The following is a 24,770-nucleotide window of genomic DNA, read 5'->3' as shown; positions in this document are numbered from 1 at the left end:
GGTAAGGCCGCGCGACGACGCAAAAGAGACGTGAGGGGAAAGAGGAGGAAGAGAAGTAGGAGAGGAACGGTGTACGAAGGGGGTGAAAGACGAAGACTAAGGGAGAAAGTATAATCCGCAAAGTTGTGCAACGATCAAACAAGTGTCGAATTTGTTTTTTTATGCGCTTAACTACCCTTTGACTATCCTGATTTGTGGTGTTTTCTTTTCCTTCAAGAAGCGGAAAAGAGATAGGATAATTGTTCGTCGAACCGAGTGATAATCGCGCATAGATTTTGCGACTACGAGCGATGTTTCCTGGTTATGATGTTTCGTATCCTGCTCTGCGGGAATCGCAGCAAGGACTCTGGGACCATCCGTCATTCTGCGCGTAATTTGATTTACGTCTATCATGACTTGCGTGTCATGTTTCTTTCATGGTTTTGCTGTCTAACCAACTATTGGAAGCGCAGTGTTTGAGGCTTTTATAATTATATCAGGTGAGTTCCATATTTTTTCAGTTAAAAATAGGAAAATGATATAATTTGCATATTTGATTTTATAAAATTAATATTATATTTTACTAAATCTATATTTATATTTTAAATATCAAGTGTGCGACATCACGTCAGCGACATGACCCAAATTTATTTTATTTAAGCAAAATATATATTTAAAACTTTTATATATTTTTAAGAATACGTCTTGATACAAGTCTTGATATATTAAATTTTTAACTAATCATATTATGTTTTTTTATTACGACATTACAAACAAAATCCAACTAAGTCTTATGTTTTTATATATTTTTAATAGATTTATCCCTGTTGTTATAAATTTTATTTAAACTAATAAAATTATCAAATATAAAGGATTAAAAATGATGAGCCTTAAAGGCTCATCATCAATACCTGTTTCATGTTTCGTTTTACACGCATTCCTATGTATTGTAATTAATAACGGCCTTTTATACCGTTCGCTTTTATAATAATGAAACCTCAAAGCGCAGCAATATTCCAAACTCGTCTCATATACCAATGTTTGGGACGACATTGTGAGTGCTATACGTTACTAATACGTAAAACGGAACAGAAAATGAAAATTGGGAGCGTTATGACGTCAGAGAGCTCGCGTTACGAGTTCGCGAAATCACCCTGTGGTCATTGCGGTTGGACTTTAAGTCCACTTTATGTGTACGCGTGTACATTCCAAAACCAGCAAGAGGAGGGTTAACTTATCTTGAGGATTGTTTTTAGCGGCTATGTATACCACACAAATCTTCCCTCGTAATTAATTCTTATTAAATAGACCTGAGGCTTAAAGAAAAAATGGTACAAGTGAGGAATGATGTAGAGTCTAAAGTTAAATTAAGTAAAAAAAGGTAAAATAAAATTCTTGTTTTAGCTTGTAATTTACTTATATATCTCTCATAAGTAAATTGAATTAAAATAAAATCACTTTTTTTACTCGCGAGCAATAGATCTGTACGTATTCTCAATTTACGTAATCCACTTACAGTATATTAACTTATACTATTTGCTTTTAAAAATTCTTGATAAAATATATTAAAAATTGTTTTATGTTATATAAACGTACAGAGAACACATATGCAAAGAGACAAAAACCAATATTATACAACGTTGAAAATGCTCCTCGACAGGTTTACTTCTCGTCAGCTTTATAAAGTGTCCATAGCGGAAAATATCCCAAATAATGTTATTTTATTTCATATATGTACTCTTTATATTCTAGGTTCTTTAACCTCCTTTTCCTGTTTTGAAACATAAAACTGCTGTACACGAAATTTTATCCACTAGCAGGTAGATAAAAACAGGTTGACCAGAAAGCGAGATATAGTCAATACATTGAAAAAATTTGAATTTGGTGAACATGTAATAGATATTAAATCTTTTTTTACTTGCCATTTTAGTGAAAAATTGCGGTAAGACTAAACGAGTTATATTAACTACAAAATTGGACCAATCAATTTTGTATATATTTTGCATTAAAGTTTATTCAATAAATTTATATTGTTTATATGAAGTTTATTCGATGAATTTATATGTTTATCTACTTTTCTGACAGTATTCTAGTTTTTTTCACACGATTGCATAAAACGTTCGCCTATCTCGCGGTAAAATAATTTCTAAATAATATTAAATATATATAAATATCACATATACTTTTATTAAAATAATTATTATTTTGATTAGTAATAACGTTAATGTAAACATATTTACATAGCCATTTAAAGTTTATGTAATCACATATGATCGTCTTTAAACACCTACTCGAAAACAAGATTTTTGATAATTTCGTCCATTCAGTAATAATCCGGCAGAGAAAACTATGATACTCTATAAATGTATAAATTTCTCAACTTTTACGAAGAATGTTGCATTTTATACTTGAGAGTCAATAATTTCACCACAAAAATTTTATCGCCATCAAAGTAAGCATAGCTGATTATCGTATTAGGGAAAATGCCCGCGCGATGAAATAAATACGATACTACGAAGCACACGAATTTCCGATTTTCAGAGAGGATTTTATTCTCAGCTTGGTAGCGAATGGATTCGTGTCACGGGGACGGGATTTATCGACGCTGAAAATTCACCGCCACACTGCAACTAACGACAACAATTATCCGAAAAGTTGCCAACATGTCAAAAATGAGCAACACAAGGGATTGTTATCGCGTTGCGTGCTACGTGCTGCATGTTTGATGAACGTTAATCGAAATGTTGAATCTCGAATGTGTACACCTAATCTATCAGTGTATATGTATTCGATCAGTACATCCTACAAAGCAAATAATCTTTTGTAAAGATACGTTGTACTCTCTCAGTATATTCTAACATAATAGTAAAATACTACTGTAAATATAAAAGCAATTTTTGTTTTGATTGTAGAATTAAATAACAATAAAATTTTTATTTTCTATTTTTTTCAAAAAATTCTTCTCTTCCCATTTGTTTTTGTAAAGTTATATAAACTTTGTTATAAGGAAATAAAAAAATTATATTTTTTGAACTCTAAAATAAGCACTATAAGCATTAATTGATTATATACCTTCTTTCTTAAAAACAAAATATATAACGTATAAGTACGTATAAAATATGAAAAACATATTCTGTGTAACTATGATATTCCGTATATTATTGTTATAACGCGTGTACATGTATAAAATTATCTTAATTTACATAATTAGATTCATAATACTCAAACAAAGCATATTTTTAACATTTGTGCGTTATTTCATTAAAAATTATAAGAGATAAATCTTGTATCATATGCAATCATCATAATAGACTTATTGCGCAAATTTACTTTTTTATATGTATACAAGGTATAAGAACTCGTCATATACACTTACTCCTTCAGTAACTATTTTGTAAAAGCATATGTGATTATGTGTTAACACTTGTTGGATTCGATACAAGTAGCTTATAGAGATCTTCACGATTAAAAGATATTTCTCAATAAATCTATTATGAATTAAAGCATATATAACAACATGATTCACCTTTTATCATAATTTCTAACAAAATAACGTACGAACGTCGTTGAAAATATGTTCTCTTCGAATGTTATGACTAGAAATCTAGATATCTTAAGAGGTTTAATATTGGATATATTAATTAGTATATAATTAGAATTCGTATTTTAACAAATTCAATAAATAGTTGAAGACTTGTAAATAAGTTAAAACAAAAAACACTCTGTTATCACTATAAACAAAGGTAAATAAATCCTAAAAGAAGAGAGAAACTGTATAGACGTATCTACCTGACTTTTAAAAGCGCGTACGCAAGGAAACGTATGAAAATCGAAACGTTTTAAGGCCTTTGACGTCCCTTAAGGCACTCAGCCCGAGCCATTCCACCACAGGGGTGAGATAAACGCCGCGCGCCGGGTACAAGCTGAGTAGGGACCCCCGCCAATTCCGTATAAAACCGTCTCGCTGCTTCCGGTATATTTATTTCGATGAAAGGCCTCGCGGTAACGGCTCGTGCATTACGGTGACGAGCGCGCCTTACGGAAACAAAAAGTCGGAAAAGCATCAGAATGAAGGCGTATACCCACCCGTTCATTGTGCGCGAGCAGAATGGGAAAAACGAGACAACCGTGTTAAATCCCGACGACGAACACTCAAAGAACGTCAGAATCGTTCGGCAAAGAGTCCTCCATTTATTTATGGATAAGTCATAGACTGCGGAATACTTCGATTGCAGAGTAAAAGGAGACATCGAGTGTACGGGTAATATAATCGATATGACGTTCTTATCACTGAAAAATATCGGTATACTCCGTGTACGTGATCTGCACACAGTCGATCTTATCAATTATTCAAAAATAATATGCAAGTTAATTTATATATATATATATATATATATATATATATATATATATATATAACAGATAATAGTTTCTACTTTCCAACGCAGATCAGATATTAGTTTTTAGAACAACAATCGGTATAAATATGGCTTAGAATTTACAAAAATTGCATATATTGCAATATTTAAAGATATTAATTAAATCACTTTATATACTAAAGGAGATTACATATTATTGTGGTATACCCTGAGGTGCTTTTCACTTGGAGTAAATTTCAACCTACGGACAGCAACGCTTTGCGTTGCTGCTGAATACGAACATTGAACACATAGCAAGGACTTACCTTATAAGCGCATATAACCAACGAGCTCTCTATTTGACAGTGCGATCCTCCAAGCTTGCTGTATTCGAGTACCTATTCGTCCTGCTTTATTCTATCCTCTTGACCAGGTGCGCAGGCGTTTGGCACAGCTTTCTTATTTAGGCGTGTATTCGGCCAAGTGGATCTATAAGAAAACACGGGTCGCTCAGAGTTTACACTGACACACATTGTGCGCAAATAAAAGTTTACGGTTTAAAGAGGATGTTCAAGCACTCGAGAATGTAGCCAAGTCTGACAAGGTTTAACTTCAAGCAATAACCGTCAAGTGGCCCGGGCGAGAATTCTTACGAATTGTATTTACAGCGAGATGCAAAAGTAATACATAATGTATAAATCTTTGCTTGGGCGATATTTATACTAACATTTATAAGTAACTTAATACTTTTGCGCAATATCATCTAGTCTTAATCGCATGTAATTCAAAAGAGAATTTTCTATTATTAATTTCAATGGAAATCATAGCTCGATTACCTCCACAAAATTTAAATAATTTTTTTTTACATGTAATAGCAAAAAATTTTGCGATTTTTTCTGTTTTAATTAGTTATGTACAATGTAATAAATAAACTGTATAAATGTTTATAATATCACAACGTTACAGTAAAATAATTTTTAATTACATAAACGTATAATCATTAGACATATCCGTCTCTCAGAAATAGATGCATGTCTGAGGATTTTATAGAAGATAGATTAATGAAGAGGAAGTGAAAGAGACAGAGAGAATTTAAAGATAAGATTATCAAGTATTAAATATATGATAGAAAAATATATATTCAAAGCATGAATCACGTCAAAATAGTTAATACATCAAATATCTACAATTTGAATCTTTCCGTTCGTTTCGGAGCCGCACGCTTTTTTGTAAAATGGTGGATGCGACGAATTGATTGGCCTCGCGGGATAAAATTGATGCTGTCAATGGAGGCGAAACGTTTACGAGAGTCCGATGGAGAAATTTTGGATTCGTGTCGGCGACGGCGCGGCGACGCGCGTATGTAAGGCGACTTGTCGCGCGCGTGTTTCCTGACAAATCGCGCGGCGAAATCCGTGATTTTAAAATGCAGCTGTTCCGCACACGTGCGCGGCATAAACGGCGGCATTATATGCGCAAACGTGTGTCCCGTAGCGTGTGCAACAAGACGCGCACGTGTGCCCGTCGCGCGGCAGGTGAAGCTTCACGCCGGCCGGGCCGCGCGACGTATAACCGCGCGCGGTCGGATAACACGAAGAGGGGCTCTATTGTTCGTCGTATCTTGCTGACAGCACGCGCCAGATTTCTCATAGACGAACAGGTTGTCCGGATAAGTGAATTTCCGCCGGTGAACTCATTCGAAGACTACGAGGTTTTTGAGAAACCCTTGCTTCGCGTACAGTTAAGACTTTGAAAAGATCAACGTAGTTATATGAATCTCACACATCTTTCTGATAATGTATGTACAATTGGAAAAACTATAGAATTTATAAGGAATAATGCAAGGAAATAATTTTTTTTTTTCGAGTATACGAAAAACGCCTATAAACGATTCAACGCATTTCTGCAGCATTTAAATTCGCAAATATTCTGATGATAATTACGCAAGCTTTATTATTTACGCTTTATCGGTTATTGAATAACAATGTAAAAATATTGCAGATAAAACAAGCCGAGATTTTTAAAGCATTCAAAGCAATTTCTCTGCAGGAACGGCAACTACCCTTGTCTCTCCACTTTACACGCTTTTATCTTCTACCGGAAAAATAGCGCGGACGTGGAAACGTAAAAGGCCGCGAATAGTAACGGTTCTAGGGTCATTTCTGACGTTTACAAAACGTTTCGCTTAAGATGAAAGGTAGCATAAACGGTCTTGCGTTTTTACAAAAGTTAGTTACACTCAAACCGTCAAATATTAGCTCAGAAAGAAGACAAATTTGCTTTTCGCAAAGTTTCGTCCGAGCGCATTTTCCTCGCAGAGCATCTAATATGTAGTCTAAATTTAACATACGCCTCGTGGTTAATAAAGTGAGAGTGCTACGCGTAACACGCGATCAAACGCGTAGATACCTTGGGTTAATTATGTAATATTTCCTCGTAGACTAATGTAATCCTGAATTTCAAATTACCGTCTTACATAGCGTCGATCGACGTTACCTATTAACTTTACTATGTACATCTGATTTTGATCTTGTAGCGATTAAAGCGATCTGTCAAATATTCTGCAAATTTATCAAAACCTATAGCTAATTTATTTGCAGAACACATTTATTTTATATTTTTACAAACATATTAATTCGTGACATGCACACGGCTACTAATGTTTGAATGCACCAATAAAAAAATTGTATTATTTTTATATTCCATTATACAGTCTTGAATTACAAATAAAATATAAATAAAATCATATTTATTACTACGCATTTATATACTCAGTTATACGTATTTATATTATAAATGCAGAATTAGCGAAACCTTGATTCGACGCGCTACTCGAATGACGCACGTAATGTTCGATATCGGTAAAGTAAAATTGGATAAAGAGAAAGATGAATATTCCTGTCGCCGGTGTATTTATGGCGCAAACCTCGGATTTGCTGTCCTCGGACTCGTTAGCAAACCGGTCCATAATAAAGGACATCCGTTCTTTTCTCGAAAGCATTTACCGGCGTATCTCGATTAGACTCCTCCGCGAACGAGAACACTCAGGGCACGGACATTGAAGCACGCTAATTAACGCGGGCGATGTCGCGATGTCACTACGACTACATCCTCTCGTGAGGGTCGTGTCCAATACTGTGAAGCACTTGACTGACAGTACTTGAAAATTTCGCGTTTCGGCCAAAACGAATAACGTCGCCGACACGGTAAAATACAGATGTACGGAACGTCAAATCGTACAGGTGCACATATATGTTTCTTTAATCAAGATGCTTAGATGCTTGAAACCAAGTCTTACATTTTTTTTACGTTGAACGAATTTGCTTACTATGTGTCGTCTAAATCTTATGTTTGCTTAAGTTATAAGTATTCATTCTTAGGCATTATATCATTGAATTAAAATCATTGTATCTTCCTTATGTTTATCAGTTTATCACAAATTTTCATAATTCTGAAATCTGGATTTTTCAAAGTTGTACGAAACGTTTATAAACATATCTACAATTCTAAACGAAGATGTGTTTAAATATCAATATTTCTTTAGATATTTAAACATTGCTGTGGTCGTTTCGCTGAAGAATTTGTTCTTAATATGTTTAAAACGATTCACGATGTTATTATAAGTATATTAAATACCTTCTGACATTGCATTTTTACTAAAGATGTCTCGGTTATAAAATGAAGCAAACTTACAAAAATCTCTAGGAAACTTCGAAAAGTATGGTAGGTTACGTCGCCTTGGACTAATTTCCAACTTTCCCGCAAAGTTTCGAGTGACAAATTATCCCGCACGAAAATGGAGTACCACTCAAGATTCAACGAGAAATTTTATTACTCACAGTACCGCAGTGAACGACATGAAGAGATAAAAGACGCGAATTAAAAGATGAAAGCAATATATACATACACATATATGTATACATATATTATAATGGCAGTTCACGACGAATAAATGTCATAATTCTATACAAAATTATTTTATATAAAAAATTTACTCTTATCTGTTTTATAAAAAATTATCCTACTTTTTAATATAATAAATTGCAGACAAATGCTGATTTTCAAAGACTAATTGTAGAATGTTAATGTACCGAAAGAAAATCGTAACACAGTATATAAATGTCGACTGAAAATGCATTTTAGGCATCAAAGCTCATTTAATCCCGGGTATAAACTAGAAATAGGATCGTGTTACATTACGCTGTACGGAGCTAGCTTCTCTCGTGCATCCCGTGAACTCGGAAGTCAAAGCACGAACCAATCATGGCACCTAGTGAATTGAGTTTTGGAACCAACGGTGATGTTCCTGCATAATCCGATTTTCGTAAGCAGATAAACGAATCGTGTGTCAATTCATTTCGCTATTATCTTACTGATCTTACATATGCAGATTTCTTAATACGTACGTAAGCGCGTATGTGCAGTGCGTATCATATTATGTTACAGCTTTTATGAATACAAAGGAAATACATTAGCTTGGATTTATTATCATGCAAATACGTATATATTGCAATGCAAATATTATTTCAACATGTACTATGATTATCTTTTACATTTACAATGTTGTAAATGATACATTTCATAATAAGTAATAATGCAATTTTATCCCACAGCAATTGGTGTAACTCGTAATTAAACGTATATGTATATCAATTTTGCCTTGAATTTTGTTTACATAATTCCTTACTTCGGTATTATTTATTCTGATAATTATGTCGATACCATTGATGCATCGTAACACGATAGTATCGTAAATGAAATAAATTATTATTTTTACATTCATCAGGTATTTTACGTATAGTACATACGATACCAACACACCGGGGCAATTTAAATCGTAAAATCGAAAACTTATCCGACATCCCCCCTCGCTGAACTCGTCAGACGTGCGTTACGATTCGGCTACCCCCGAGCCTGCCCCCGAGCCTCGCCAAAGTACGGAGGATGATCTAAGCGAGATGATTTCTCACCGTTCTGAACCGAAAGCCAGTTATAGCGTAGCAGCTTTCAGGTTAAAAATCTCGTTCGGTGCGCGAGCCGCGACAAAAAGTCGTTGCGAGTGGTGGATCGATGCCACAGCGACAGCGTGGCTCCAGCCGGCGACAAACACATTATCGTTCTGTACATATATATATATATATATATATATATACATACATACATACATACACATACATATACATACGCACACGTTTATATACATATGTATGTATGTATATATACACACACATGTATATATGTGTGTATATTATATATATACGCTACCCCATACTCGTTCCTCCATCGTCATTCCTTTCCTGTGATCTCCTCCCCATACCCATCTATACCATCTACCCACTCTCACATTTACGTTTCACAATCCATCCCTTTATCCGCGGGTCCCATAGCTCCGATCCGTACCATCATCCCCGCATCCATACCTACATCAGTCGCCCTTGGGCGTTCTAATACGGCTACGGAGCATCATGGTCTGTACTTACGAGACTGTAACCCACATTTTGATGTAATGTTACTTCCGGTTGGAAAAACACATTGTAGAACGCGGCCTGTATGGTCGCGAGACCTGTACGATCGCACGTACGTATCAACCTTTCATGAACAAAATAATACCGAAGATTCGGTCAACATTAAATATTATATTTTCACTTTGACGGTGTATTGATGGTACGTTATATAATGACAACTATGTGTCATTTTATATATAACCCTTTGTAATGATTAAAAAATCATATTTACAGAGTATAACCACGGATTGTTTCAGGTTTGAGAAAATATGTACAGGATTATCATAAGCCATTGAGTCTATCTCTCGACACAGGATGCAAATGGCTAATGAATAATTTTGTCTGCGGAAGGGTTTAGCGGCGTGAACCACAGCAGACTGGCTTTAACGTCAATGTCCGATTGTAATATATTATATAATCTGCATTATAACATACATTTATTCCTACATTTATTTCCTCATTTTTCTTTCAACTCTTTTATGCAAATTCTTTACAATCGAGTAATTAAAACAAAATCAACTATACGTAAAATTCTGATTTATTATTATTATATCTTGAAATATGCGATTTAGAGCACCTATTTACATTCAAACGAATACATTTAACAGCTTACTTTAAATAAATAAATTCGCACTTTAACTTCGTTATTCACTTAAATAAATTTATTACTTTAGCTTTATTATTTTACAAATATTAAGTAATAAACTGTTTATTGTATGTCTTTCTATACATAACTCTTTATTAAATATTAATATTTATAATAAATTTAAAAAACTATTGTAGGATATTATACAACATGTATTTTTTATAATCACAAACCTTTGCTTTTAACTGCATCGTTGATTATGATTGGGGTAAATATTGAATGTTAGTTTACGAGCGAACAATGGATGTCAACGACTAACTAAGAGCTGAAGAACAAAAAGCCATCAAGGAAGACAGACGAGGAACCATCACCAAATAGACAAATCTAAGATATCTTTCGTACGACGAAGCATAAATCTTGAATGGATCGCAAATAGACTTCGGTTTGAATTATTATTATCTATATAGATACCTTATCATAAAACCGACTTGTGAGCATTCAGTGTAGCGATGCGCACCAAGAAGAAAGGCATCGTAGTTCATAATGTCGAGAAAAGTTTGGTTAGAAAGACTCTCGGGTACACTGATCAAAGTTCCCGATTTAAAACATAATCTTGCTGGAATTATGCCGTTTTTAATTAACCTTCCCTTAGAATATAATAGCACAATTGCATTATTAAATTTGCAATTGGCAAAATAATGAATTATGAGATTCGTGAATTTGCGAAAAGATTTTATCCGCATGCACAATAACAAACTTCGACGCTCTACTAAGTTTAAAAGAAGAAACACAATTTTTCATTATACTTTTGTGACATTGTTATAAATAATTTAAATATAAAAAATATTGCGCTTAACGTGAAGAAAGTTATAAAATTGCTTTGTGGAAGCAATGAGATTTTCAACCCGTCTAATATAATGAATTTGACAATAAGTAAATTCATAAAAAATATTTATTAATATATTTTATAGAAACATTATGAAATGTATTTTAATGTCAAACAGCAAACACAAATTCCATATGATTCTCCAATGTCATTGGCTCGGGAGGTGAAGATTGCCTTCCGAAATTAATCACATTCATCGTGTCGCTATTATCGCTCACCGTTATGCGCTGACGTGTTCGAGATCGTCGTGTTGCATTGTTTTTACCAAGCCGATATTATTATTCGGTGCGATATTACTCACGCGCCGGTTGGTTTGCGGGAAACGTGATCGCCGCCGTTGGTTCGCCTCTGAGTGACGACGAATGAATACGATCTGCAGCTTCATCCGGGCCTGGCCACTCTCTATTACGTCCGCAGCGCGCCGAGGTGAGACGCGCTGGGAATAGGAGCGCGCAGCCCACATTCCGGAATGCTACATCTTCCACAGTCGTCTTCGCCCGACGCGGGTGTCATTCGTAAGGCGCGTTCAATGTTATCTCGCCTAGTAACATCTAGTTACAGAGAACATCACAAGGCTGATTAGAAGTACGGAGTTCTCTTCATTGTGTGCGGATTTGTCGAAAATTCTCCACGCCAGAGCACCGAAAATCTTACGAGACAATCAAACTCGGATAAAAACACTTTTATCTAGAAATAAGCACCGAATACAAAATATTTCTTATTGACTTCATTTGTTTAAAGAAACATATGTATTTACAAGTTCTAAACATCATCAGATAATTATTCAGTTTATTGATTTAACTTTATTTCTTTCACAAGAGATTCACGCTCGACTGTGTATAGAAATACGATATATCTTCAAATTATAATATATATTGGTCGTGATCGTCGTGATTATCGATGCACAAAAAATGCATGCGCATTACTGCTCTATTTCCCAAACCGGTGTTACTTTCGAAGTCCCGCGAGGTGCATTTGAGAGTTAAATGAGACATTAAACGCACAGGCGAATGTGCCGAGTAATCGCGATCTATCTCTTAAACGTACACGATTTGTTTCAGAACAGAATACAACCTAATAGCCAAGCTATTTAACAAAGAGTGCATCTCTTGCCAGAGCTCTCCGTTCCTATACGCATTCGCATTTACCATTCTTTCTGCAGCTACTTCGCCACTACGATGTGAAAGGATATACGATGGAAAAGAAAAAGCTAGTATACTATAATCTTCCAAGATATTACTTCACATATACCTCAATAAAAGCTACAGATGTCAAAGAGAAAAATTGTCGACGGTTTTTCATACGTAATAATATAAAGTATAATAAAATAAATTATTATTGAAGAAATAAAACATGAAAGAGTAGAAAATTATAAATAAACAACTGAATAAAAACTTCAGTTTTATCTTAATTTTATTTAAAATTCTTAAGTACCTACTTAAAAAAGAGTGTTCTATAAGAGAACTCTGGAAAAATAACTTTTAATATAAATTCCAAGATATAAATTCTTCAATTGATTTTAGATCTCTTTTTGATTTTTTTAAACAATTCTCTCTCTCTCTCTCTCTCTCTCTCTGCGCGCGCGCTACAAACTGGATGGTTTCTTGATCATAATAACGTTGCCATACTAAGTAATAAAATATTTAATTTTGAAATTCTTACTTAATAATCACGCCTTAATAATACACTTTACGTCTTGTAAATATATCAACAATAAATTTAGCTTGAAGATATTATACTCCTGTACTGTCTCTGTGCATAATTGACGTAATAATCACGATACAAGAACTTAATTAAATTAATAATACAAAATGTCTGTAAATAGTCACGGTGGAAGTAGCAAACTTGGCAACTTGAAACTTTTATTTGCATCGTGAACGTGTAAACTACGATGTGCACGTGAAACCCGCCGGGATGTCAGCAAAATTATTCATCGAAGTCTCAGCGCAGCGCGCGAGAGAATGATACAAGCTATAGCCAAGAATGGGGCTGTAAAAGTTGTGGTATAAAGCCCTTAACCCTCTCCGTCCCGTAAATACACCACAATGCTGACAATGCAACGGTGTTTCTGATGCGCGCGCATATGCAGATGCAAAGAGTTTCTCGTGCGCAATAATATTTTTTTTTTTCTCTACCTTCCACCTCACCGCTTTCCCATGCCCTTGCGGAACAGGGCACGGAGTTTGTAATTAATTTTCGCGGCACGGCACAGCATAATAACCGCCAGTACAAGAGCACACCCTGTTAATCTCCCTACGGGGGAGAAATTCTGACCTTCATGGTTACGGGCTTGGGTTCGCACTACTCTTTGTCCTTGCTTACATTTTATTACCTGCGTTAACGCTTACGTGCGAGAGTACATTTAGTGGATTATCCGCGATAATTCTCAGATTTGTCCCTTCCTTTTGTATTTACAAGAATTACCCTGGCATGACAAGTAATACATGTCGTAGCCTTTCCTTTTCATGAAAAATGAAAAGCTCGAGATACATGCAAAAATCATCGATTTACGCATTATAATAATGTTATAATCCATTAAAAAATAGATTTACCATCCAGCAAACGTAAATGGCAGTAAAATAATTTAAAATAGCTATATAACTAAAGATTGAAAGGCTTTGTACATACGTAAAATATCTAAACTTTCGTATAGAAAACAAGTGACTAGTATCATACGTGAAATGTGTCTTTGTTTCATGCGCGAGATTAATATCGAGATTAATATACCTGCAGCAAGGACCGAACAGAAATCATTGATAATCTTAACGTGTTCGAATCCGCTGACATTATCCAGTCAGATCGCTACTTCGCTCTTCGCGTCTAGGTAATTTATTATTACGAGCGCTGCATGCGTTATCGATCGGTGGTGCTTTTAACAGTACAGACTGGAACTCGTCTGGCGAGCTTATTTTCTTGACAGGAAACCGACAGTAAAATTTGTCGACCGAGATTTCAGCGGGCTTCGATATATATGTATATATAATAAATATCGTCTCTTCCGATCAATCTTTTTTTAACATCTTCTCACCTTTCCGGGTGCAGTGATAGATCGCGTGTAGTAACATGCAAATGCGTTTCAAAAATGCCGCGAAAGAGTTCTGGAGATTTTTCAGTTCTCTCGAATGCATTTAGTGTATATTTTGCAAGCTGTTATTGATTGATCTTTTTCGAGAATCTGGTATCTTCCAAATAGCACTCTAAATGTTCCATCGAAAAATATTACAAATCAATCGTGATTGAAATCTAATCAAATTATATCAATTTCCACATGTAACAAAAATGTAAAGTTAACATTTTATATTTAAAAAAATTTATTTTTTACATTTATCTACCAAAACTTGTTTAAAAAACAAATTAATTTATTTCCTATGCTTTTTGGAGAAAAGGTAGAACTCTATCGATTATGTTGAAATTTGGGAAATGAAGGGTGAAACTGCATGTCTTTGGGTCTGCGTGTACACTCTGATGAACGCCAGTCATCTCCGTGACGCGCGGAATCGCATCCCGCTATTTTCCGCTCGCCCTTTCTCGTGCCGTTGCATATATACGTCCCGTTTATCCTCCTACAACTATCAAAAGCAGGCGCCGACTTCGCAATTTAAACGCTAAAGCGCGTGAAACCGAACTCGATACGCGGTATCTGCGCGAACGGCCATCACAGATATGCGGTGGACGAGATTAAAGAATCTCCGCAGATTGCATTCGCGTGCACGTTTGCATTTCGGCGATTTTTCTTGCCAACCGACAAAACCGGGCATTCGCAGATCACCGAAATAGTTGAAAACGATAACAGTATTTGACAACATGTCGAAAGGTGCTGTCTAACTAAGCGCACAAATATCGCAGAAAGATAATTTTTAAGTACTTAATTATATTAATATAATTTTTTATGTAATATGTTTATTTACACAAAATTTATTTTTTAGTTAGTTTATATATGGATTTAAAAAAAAGTTTATAAACTTTTTATTAATACCTTATATTATTATTAAAGTATTTATTCTACTTTATATATAGTAACCTCTTTTATTAAAAGAATATTCAATATCAATAATTAATTATACATTAATAATTGAATAAAAATTACTCATTAATGTATTTCTGAAGAAATAATAATAATAATTTAATAGAAGAGAGAGAGAGAGAGAGAGAGAGAGAGAGAGAGAGAGAGAGAGAGAGAGAGGAGACAAAAATCTTCTTAATTTTTATTTTATTACTTTTTTAATCACTCGGTCTTTACATTATTGGATCTACCTTCCACTGATAGAGTTCGCAGATTCAATTAACTTATTAGTTGTAAAAATCGATAAAGATATTTTTAAATTAGGAATCTTAACAAAAAGATCTCTTTTTAGGTATCTCTGATATATTAATTAAAATAGTCTTTTATACAGTTAAACTAAAAAAAACATAAGACGATGTAAGAAGAAGTGATTTAAAAAAACAAGAACTAAACTGAGGATATAATCACGATATAAAATTTACTGCGACTACGTTTGCACAGTACGTCTAACTGCTTAGCATAGAAATAGAGACAGTCGAATTTTTTTTCTTTTCCGAGGACCGCACTAAATGGATTTACAAGCTTAGTTTCCCTCCCGTTGCAGTGTATACCCCAAAAGAAGATAAATAAATTGTGGATAGGGAGAAGGCGAGAGAGAGAGAAAGAGACAGAGGGGGGGGGGAGAGAGGCAGGGAAAGCAGATAGCAAAAAAAAGAGAAGAACAAAACGACTGTCAAATCCTTTCGCCCTACGACAAGAAGGGCTCGTAACGTCGCTTGTCGAGCATGGTTTTTCAGCGGAACACCAAAGATCCTCTTTACATGTTTATTCGCGGGTTGACATTCGCGCTCTCTTTCACCGTAATAAAGAACTCACTGTCGTCTGCAGTTTAAGATGAAAACTCGGCGTCGATGCAGACAACGCGATGAATGTAAAATCGACGCTTTCTGTCTAACGAAAGGATGGGTCCACCACCATTGTTGGACCTCGATAGTACTCGAACGCATCTCATGCGTATACTTCGCGAAATGACAGGGATAGTAAAATGAATATAATGGGGCAACGCACACCACACACCTAGCGATAACCAAATTGTTTGGGACGTTGCGTCATTTGTGCGAAATACTGTAATTTTACATAAAATTGAATAATTAAAACGATACAGTGGCATCGCTTTGTTAAAATTGATTGCATTTTTATTTCAATTAATCGATAAAAATTAACTATGAAGTTTAATTGCTTCATTATCACACAAAATAATGTAAAACACGTTTTCTAATTAGTCCAGATACGTTTCATTACTGTAAAATGCTTTTTCTCGTTTGCGAATGCCTCAGCAATTTTGAAAGTTCCGCTCCGATCATATATTCGAGAAAGTTTCTTCTTCAACTCTCAGCACATTAAGGACGAAAAAGTTTAATAGCGAGTTTTAATCTCATGCATTATAAAAATAAAACCAGATAGCTCTAAGATAATTCAAATCGAGCGACAAGGAATGCAAGGAAGGAAGATTGGACGAGGAATGCAAACCATGCTCGAACGAGACTGCATTGATTCCAGTATAAACTCAAAACCCTTCCAGACGAGACCATGCCGGGAAATCTTCGTGACGAATTCCGTCGACATCGTCTAGCGAATACAGACTCTATTGGATTTCGAAATATTCCACCGGCGAAGAGCTTTTCATTCACGTAAGGGATTAGCGTGCGAGATCAGAGAAATAAATTACAGAAATAAATCTATAGGGAAATTAAAAGAAAACCCTTAGGTTTAGATTCCGAATTGTACAAAGCCACGAGAAAATTGTGCTTAACAATATGTTCTCTTTTGGAGTTAGATATTATCTGGAATAGTTGATTTACGACTTGATTTAAACTCTCGTTAACATAGAATGTACTTTCTATATAATTTAAAAGCCATCTTTGATCAATAGAAACTGTAATAACTTTTATCGGCACTATCTTGACTGCCGATAAAAGTTATCTTTCCGTGTTTTCCAAGTTTCTGATAAATTAAAATATCTCTGTGCAGTAGTATGAAGAACTGCGCAAATAATAGTTTTGCAATCTCAATGGATGAGTTTTTTTAATAATACAAAATTTATTTTTATAGCTTTTATATGCGATGCCGGCTACAATATTCATGGATCTCTATATCCCTTTAAATCGTTTCAAGAGTATATATGTCAAAATAAAACCGCAATAAAAATATCATATATCTTCCAATTTTATCCAAAAAGATATTATAATTATAATAAAATATAAATAATAGGCATGTAAATAAATAACAATATTGCTGTTAATTATTTCAAAGAGAAATTTATAGAGGATATTTTAATATAAATTTAACTTAGTTTATTGATTTTTATCTCTTCAAATTATTTATAAAAACTACATTTATAAAATATGAGAATAATATATTAATCATCTACCCAGAAAATTCATAATATAATCGCATAATATCAAAAACATTATCGATAAAATAAAATAATAACAAAAATTTCATTATTTTCCCTCTTTTATTCAAAAGGATAATAACTATGAACGTAAATAATGGAATGTAAATAATAGAAATGTGAATAAATAATATTGCTTTTTCATATTACTTTTCAAACCGGCCGGAGTTTATTTTTTTTTTACAAATAATTAAAGATTTAATTGAAAGATATTTAATGCTAAAAATTCAATAATTATGAGAAGATGGCTTATTAAATTTCTTTTAGAAAACTAATCAGAGACAGAAAGAGAGTAAGCAATAAGAAATATGTTCTCCGTCGTCGAAAATCAACAAAACGATACACGTAGCGCCCTTACACGTGAGCGTTGTGAAACCGTTTTAGCCTGCTATCGATCGAAGTTAAGAATACACAATGAAAACATCGGTAAGATTATACTCCAAAATATTATGGCGTCATGTCTAACGCCACTTGTTGGAAATGTGCGTTCTCCTGACACGCCGACATACGTGCTCACAATTGTCCCGCAATAAAACATGCGATAAACAAGTGTTATAGATGACGTTAAGTACGGCATATTACTTCGAGTGACAAAAAGAAAACTACTAGTTTGTGTCGTACGTGGCTCCGAAGTGTGACGTGGACGCGATTTTTTTTGTAAAATTCTCTCGATTCGCTCAAAATATTTCCGCGATCTCGTAAGGTTATAAAGATATCTTTGATATTATCCAGTACCGTAGACGTCGCCAGTGTTTCGGATACTGATGGGCTAGAGTGAAAATACGGAAGCACCTAATGACGATTTTGCGAAATGACGACTCTCCGATATGACACTGTCTGCTCCGTGTTAATTTTGCTTCACATTTTAGTACATACTAAGACAGCATTGAGTGATATTTTGAATGTTCAGGTAATTACATGCAGATATTTCGTAGGATAAAAAGAAGAAATTGATATTAATATTATAATAATTAATTATATCTATATTGTTTCATAAGTATCAAAATATTGTGCGTATATATTGTTATATTGCATATTACATAAGCTATTTAATAAATTATATGTAAACGTAAGAGAGAGAGAGAAATTTCTTTTGTATTACAGCATTTATCTGATACCAAGTTTGGTTCGAACGAATATTCTGATGACGATAAAGAATATTCCGATGTTGATGATAGAGGTAGAGGATCCTTAGTGCAACCGAACGACCAACAAGATACAAAAGATCATTTATATTTAAAACCTGTAGATGACAGTCACCTTGGCATGGAAAAGCCGGTAGCTACAGATACCTTGGATAAAAGTAAGTATTGATCATTTGTGTTTACAGAAATCTGATGAACGTTTTCCTACGTTTTTGTTATACACTTTTCAGACATAAAATGGGACGCACAATGGGGTGCGCAACTGAAACTTACTCAAGCATCAGCTGTCGCTGTGGATCCAAATGGCAATATTGCCGTGTTTCATAGAGGGGATCGTATTTGGGGCCCCGATAGTTTCGACAACGAAAACAGATTTGATCCAAATAAAGGGCCGATAGCGCAAAACACGATAATCCTTTTGGATAAAAGTGGCAAGGTGATATCGGAATGGGGAAAGGACATGTTTTATCTGCCACATGGCTTGACTATCGATCAGGCTGGGAATTATTGGGTTACTGACGTGGCAATGCATCAGGTATTCAAGTTTGATGCTCAAGATGTGGAAAGACACGTGGAGGAGTTGAAACGTGCACAGGTTAGCTCGGAGACAAGTGTGCCTAACGATCGTGCTGGTGCATTACTCGAAAACAGCATACTGAAGCCGTCTATGACTTTGGGAGAGGCTTTTGTGCCTGGTAACGACAATAGGAGATTTTGTAAACCAACTGATGTTGCTGTACATAGTAATGGTGACTTTTTTGTCAGTGATGGATATTGCAATTCTAGGATAATTAAGTATAATAAAAACGGTGAAACAATTCTACACTGGGGACGACATTGGGGCACCAGTAGAGGTAATAATAAGAATAAAATTGATATCAATAACGATAAACAATATCTAAACAAATGCTAAACCAAGTTTCACTTTATTTTAGAATCTGTCTATTCGCAGCCCTCGCCATATGCGTTTCTCATTGCACATGCTTTAGCACTCGCGAGTGAGTTAAATTATATTTATCTCGCTGACAGAGAAAATGGCAGGATATTATGTTTCTTTGCCAACAACGGTACATTCCATAAGGAATATAGACATCCTGCTATTGGTACAAAAATTTACAGCGTTGCCTACGCACGAGAAAAATTATATCTAGTTAATGGACCTGATCCATTTATAAGTAATCCAGCGCCAGTAAGGGGCTTTGTGCTTGATATTTATTCCGAGAAAATATTATCGATGTTTGAGCCCAACAAAAATATGGATAATCCACATAGCTTGACTGTGACGGAAGATGGTTCCGAAATATATGTAGCAGAATTAAATAATAAAAAAGTTTATAGATTTCTACAAGGTACAACGAATTATTAAACGTTACGTTTTGTAACAATTAAGATTTATAAGTCCGTGATATCATATCTTAATATATTTTTTCTTTTTTTCTTTTTTAGGAGTAAACAATTCGCAATCTGCTAAACAGCATCAACCTAAGATCTTGATACATCCCGATACTAAAGATGCCGATACTGAAAAGACCAATATGACAAAACTGATTCTAGGCCTTGGCTCAGCGGCTATTTCCTTTATCACAATATGCGTTGCAATTGCTGCCATTGTAGCGAGATGCCAAAAAAGAGGTAGAGAAAGACGTCATTATGACGAACCGGCTGTTGAATTCTCCAAATTAGTGGAATAGAAATAAATATTTTCTTTAATTGTGATTGTCTTTCGTTGTAGCATTCTTGTTGTGCACATATGTGTTAATTTATTTTCCATATTTATTAAGCACCATATTTATTAAGCACCAATTTATAATATACATATATAGATAATTCATAATAATTGAAATTTAGGAATCACAATTATTGCATGGTAACAGCAATAATTCGAGCTGAAGTAATTATTATATTTCGTTATCGTTAATTCATTGAATTGCTATTATCGTGCAATAATTGTCATTCTCAGACTTCAACTATTATGAACAATCTATAGCAGTAGAATTGCCCAATATTGTTCCTATTATATGTTCGAATTATGCTTACTTGTCTAAGGTAATTAATTTATTTAAGTTTTTTAGGCTTTAATTTTTATGTTACTTATACGCCTTAATTAGAAAGCATCGTGCATTTTATGTATACTTGCATTTTACATATACATATATATACTGTCTACAATTTATTAAATTGTAAAATATTAAGGATATGTATTGATTTCTTTTATCAGATCTCTTTCACCTATTATTATATTTATTATTTTATTTATTGTACTGTATATATTTTATATATTGTACTGCTTTTTCCAACTTCTTTCCTCTACGTTGTTATGTACATACTTTTGTGGATAAAAAAGTATACGTTATCTTAATTCTTTAATGCATTGTACTAATTCCTTCCAATTTTTTTTCTCTACATTGTTATTGATGTACTCTTATCGTACGTAATACAGCATAATTGCAATCGAACTTCACGGTAAGTTCGTTCAATTATTCAATTATATATGAAAAAAGTACATATTATCTTAATTTAAATTAATATATCTTTTATCTGCACTTACACGCACCTATTGTAAAACTTTCTAGATCTTTCATAAAACTTTATGTTACTAGTTGTTTAAATGTTAAATATGACATCGACCCTTTGGAGCCGATTGAATAACTTGTAAATCATTTCTTTACAAAACATGAAATTAACTAAAAATTTTGAAAGTTTCTAATTATAGTTTTCTCAGATATCTTTTTTCATTTTAATTATCTCATCTTTTTCTTAATGCATTGCTTGAATCACTATTTTGGCTCATTACTGTCATATTATTCATTATCTATAAATATTCTAAATTTAAAAGAGAGCGAAGGGAAATTACAATTTTCGAGATTTTGCTGCCATTTTGAACAACGTACATTCCCCGCATCATGCAAAATTAATCGAGCACGTTTTACATTCTTAATCACGCAGGATGTCTACTCACGATGCGCAAGAGGATGCGTTGGGAGGCCGAGAGACGGGAGAACTTCAAGCTGACGAGCCTGCTGGAGAATCGTCGCCGCGGCAGGAGCTTCAAGTTCCTGGAGAAACGGCCGAATCCGCGGGACTTCAGCAAGCTGAGCACGGAGCCGGAGACGTCGGAGGACGAGCATCCCGAGAACAGCCTCGCGAGGGTCATTTAAGAAACGTCGTGCCGAATAACGTCGTGCAGCAGTCGCGCGTGAACAGTATTATCGAGACGGAGCGGGAGGAAATCGCGCCGAACTTGCCCACCGATGTATGTACGACGTACGACGCGATCGCGCGATGGCCGTGAATTGCGCGCGTTCCGGCGTCGCGTCCGTTCGAATTCTTGAATATTCGCGCTGCCGAGCGCTGCCGAGCCGACCCGAGCTCAACCGACGGTATGCGCGCGCGATGACGACGCCTTGCCGACTACCGAACATACAGCGGCTTGCATTAACATTACCATTTACCTGCACGCGAAAGAAAAGAAACCAAGAGAGAAATGTCATAATTGCATGCATAAAAGCCAAATTATAAATATGTAGATCAAGCTGCAATGAAATATTTTCTTTAAATCGCTAAATCGTGTTTTTAATAGCTAATGTCGATTTCTATCAGTGCAGATCAATTAACGTTAATCTCGATCTTATACTTTTTATCTTTTATCTAGTTTTAAATTTTTAATTCTTAAAACAAGAAAAAGATAAAAATTAAGCTAAACCAAAATTAAAGTTAATCTACATTGATAGAAATGGATATGAGCTTCTCAATTATGACCATTCGTGTAAAACAAACACATATTAAATTACATGTATATAATTTTCGATCTGGAAATCAACAATTTGCTACAAATTTGTTATCGTTGCTTGATTGAGAGAGGAAAACCTCGATTAAGAGTTCAAACGAGTCACGTCACATCTCCGGAAGTCATTTGATTATTTATAAACTAATAAAAAGCGTTACGTAAAATCAATTAAAGTATAAAAATCTGAAGAACTGCAGGACGTTCTTCAGATAATGAATAAAATGGTAATGTTAATGGAGCTTGAGTGTATTTTGTAAGTAAGCTGTGGTCATATTCCCGTTCGACTACTGATCCAAGCTAACTTTACATTGTTAAGCGATGTCATGATCTAGTCAAAAACTAGTCGTCACCCGAAATAAATGCGTACAGTTTTTAGGATTTGATAGGAATGAGAAGAACTAGATTTTTGCTAGCCGCACTTAGACATGTGTTCCCATATACTTGTTTTCTTTTGCCTTCCAAAAATATAAAGCTATTTCGCTTTGAAGTGATAAAGTGATTCAGTTAACTTAAAAAGATCTTTTCGTCGTCTGCCTTAATTTTTGAATGTCTTCATACCTTCATGTTTTTACGCGGGTTTCTCTCTCTCTCTCTCTCTTAAAAAAAAAAAGAAAGCAAAATCAATTTACAAAATTATCAAATTATCAATTTGCTGCAACCCAGATTTCGCGACAGATAAATAAGCTGAAAACAATGGATTTGTCGATTGTTCTTAACAGAAAAAATAAGTTCGACGAATCCGTAAGCTTCTCCTAATCCGTAACTTTTGTAATGAACTTTTTATGTAACCGAGGCTGATAACGTGCCTTGAATCTTCAAGCTGCACAGTTTGTGGCATGCATACGCCGCACGCAAAATAACTTAAGCCTAAAGTTTAATCCAAAACATTTTTCACGATCACGTGAAGCATTTGGTACAAAAGCGAAGTAGTTCTATTTCGCTCGCGGACGATTAGAAAACAATTAACTAAACAGTACCGTCTGCTGGATTAATCCCGTATAAATACTGACACACCTTTATTAAAATTTTAAACAGCCATCATTTTTAATGATCACAGATAAAAAGTACCAACATTTCTAATGACCATAGATCTTGTAAGATTGCCATAATAGCTGTATCCTTCGTACCCGAGAGAAACAATGCAAGAAAGAAGTATCTAAATAAATTTACTTATATGTATATTTAAATATTTGCAACGTAATATAATAATCAATTACGGAAATAGTAACCTACTTCATCTTGCATTGTTTACCTTGAGTATAATCAGTATCTAAAAATCATGGAACTTTGACAAAATAGATTGATACGTAAAATTATATAATGCCAAAACGCATTTTAGCATTCGCAAAGTTTTGCAGCCAGAAAATACGTATTTACATATGACAACTATATAATCGGTAGATTTATAAACCCTAAAAAGAGATATATATCCGAGAGTACTTCTTTCAAGTTAATAATTAAGTATACTTAATAATAATTGTATAATTAATAAAATTAAACATTTAAATTAACTTGTATTACGTGAATTTAAATTATAATTAAATTGTGCTACGTTTTGGAGTGACATATCACTATAGAATATTAATATTTGACCTGGGAACAGAATTGCTCGAGAAAGAACTTATATTACAAAAAACCATTTTCTACATCTATCTCTTCTTCTTTTCTGGTTAACATACATTTCTATGTATGTAGTATATTGCTGACATTTAAGCTATTAAATTAAGAACTGTCTATGAACTGTCTATACATATACTATATGTTGCTTTACAAAATCAAGCTTATTTGTTTTTCGATAGTTCATTAGTTGGTTTAACGTCATTGTGGTAGCATTATTTATAAGCTCATAAATAAAATACCCCTATATATATACTCCTATTTTCGCTTTGTAATGAATACTAATAATTTAAGTCAGTATTGTAGTACAATCTTAATTATTAATGCAGATTTTCCTTTGGAATAATGCATTCCCTGTACGATGTAAGAGCGTATGTAATTCATGTATCTATAAATATAAAACCTATATTTTCAAATAGAATTGAGTATATATTATTTATTGTCGAATCT

The 24,770-nt window shown here is 34.2% G+C and overlaps 1 protein-coding gene across 1 annotated transcript; it reads left to right on the top strand.

Moving 5' to 3' along the window:
• The first annotated feature begins 18,198 nt into the window (after positions 1 to 18,198).
• Positions 18,199 to 24,741, top strand: LOC139770762 (peptidyl-alpha-hydroxyglycine alpha-amidating lyase 1-like). Its single transcript, XM_071702931.1, has 6 exons — positions 18,199 to 18,681; positions 18,876 to 19,074; positions 19,147 to 19,770; positions 19,852 to 20,265; positions 20,363 to 20,548; positions 21,863 to 24,741. The coding sequence occupies exons 1-6, from the start codon at positions 18,583 to 18,585 to the stop codon at positions 22,072 to 22,074; spliced, it is 1,734 nt and encodes a 577-aa protein (XP_071559032.1). The 5' UTR covers positions 18,199 to 18,582; the 3' UTR covers positions 22,075 to 24,741.
• Positions 24,742 to 24,770: the final 29 nt, after the last annotated feature.

Source organism: Temnothorax nylanderi, unplaced genomic scaffold (assembly GCF_030848795.1).
Source record: "Temnothorax nylanderi isolate EJ_2023f unplaced genomic scaffold, tnyl_v1.0 TNYL_tig0032_pilon, whole genome shotgun sequence".
NCBI lineage: Eukaryota > Metazoa > Arthropoda > Insecta > Hymenoptera > Formicidae > Temnothorax > Temnothorax nylanderi.
The sequence above is the reverse complement of the archived record's forward strand: the minus strand, read 5'-3'. Positions and strand labels throughout refer to the sequence as shown.

Bases quoted from the DNA above. Each gene is read 5' to 3' on its own strand.
- LOC139770762 (XM_071702931.1), top strand. From the start codon at position 18,583: ATGACGACTCTCCGATATGACACTGTCTGCTCCGTGTTAATTTTGCTT. The intron at 19,771-19,851 runs GTAATAATAAGA...ACTTTATTTTAG, and splicing joins ACATTGGGGCACCAGTAGAG to AATCTGTCTATTCGCAGCCC. The intron at 20,549-21,862 runs GTAGAGAAAGAC...TTAATCACGCAG, and splicing joins AGCGAGATGCCAAAAAAGAG to GATGTCTACTCACGATGCGC.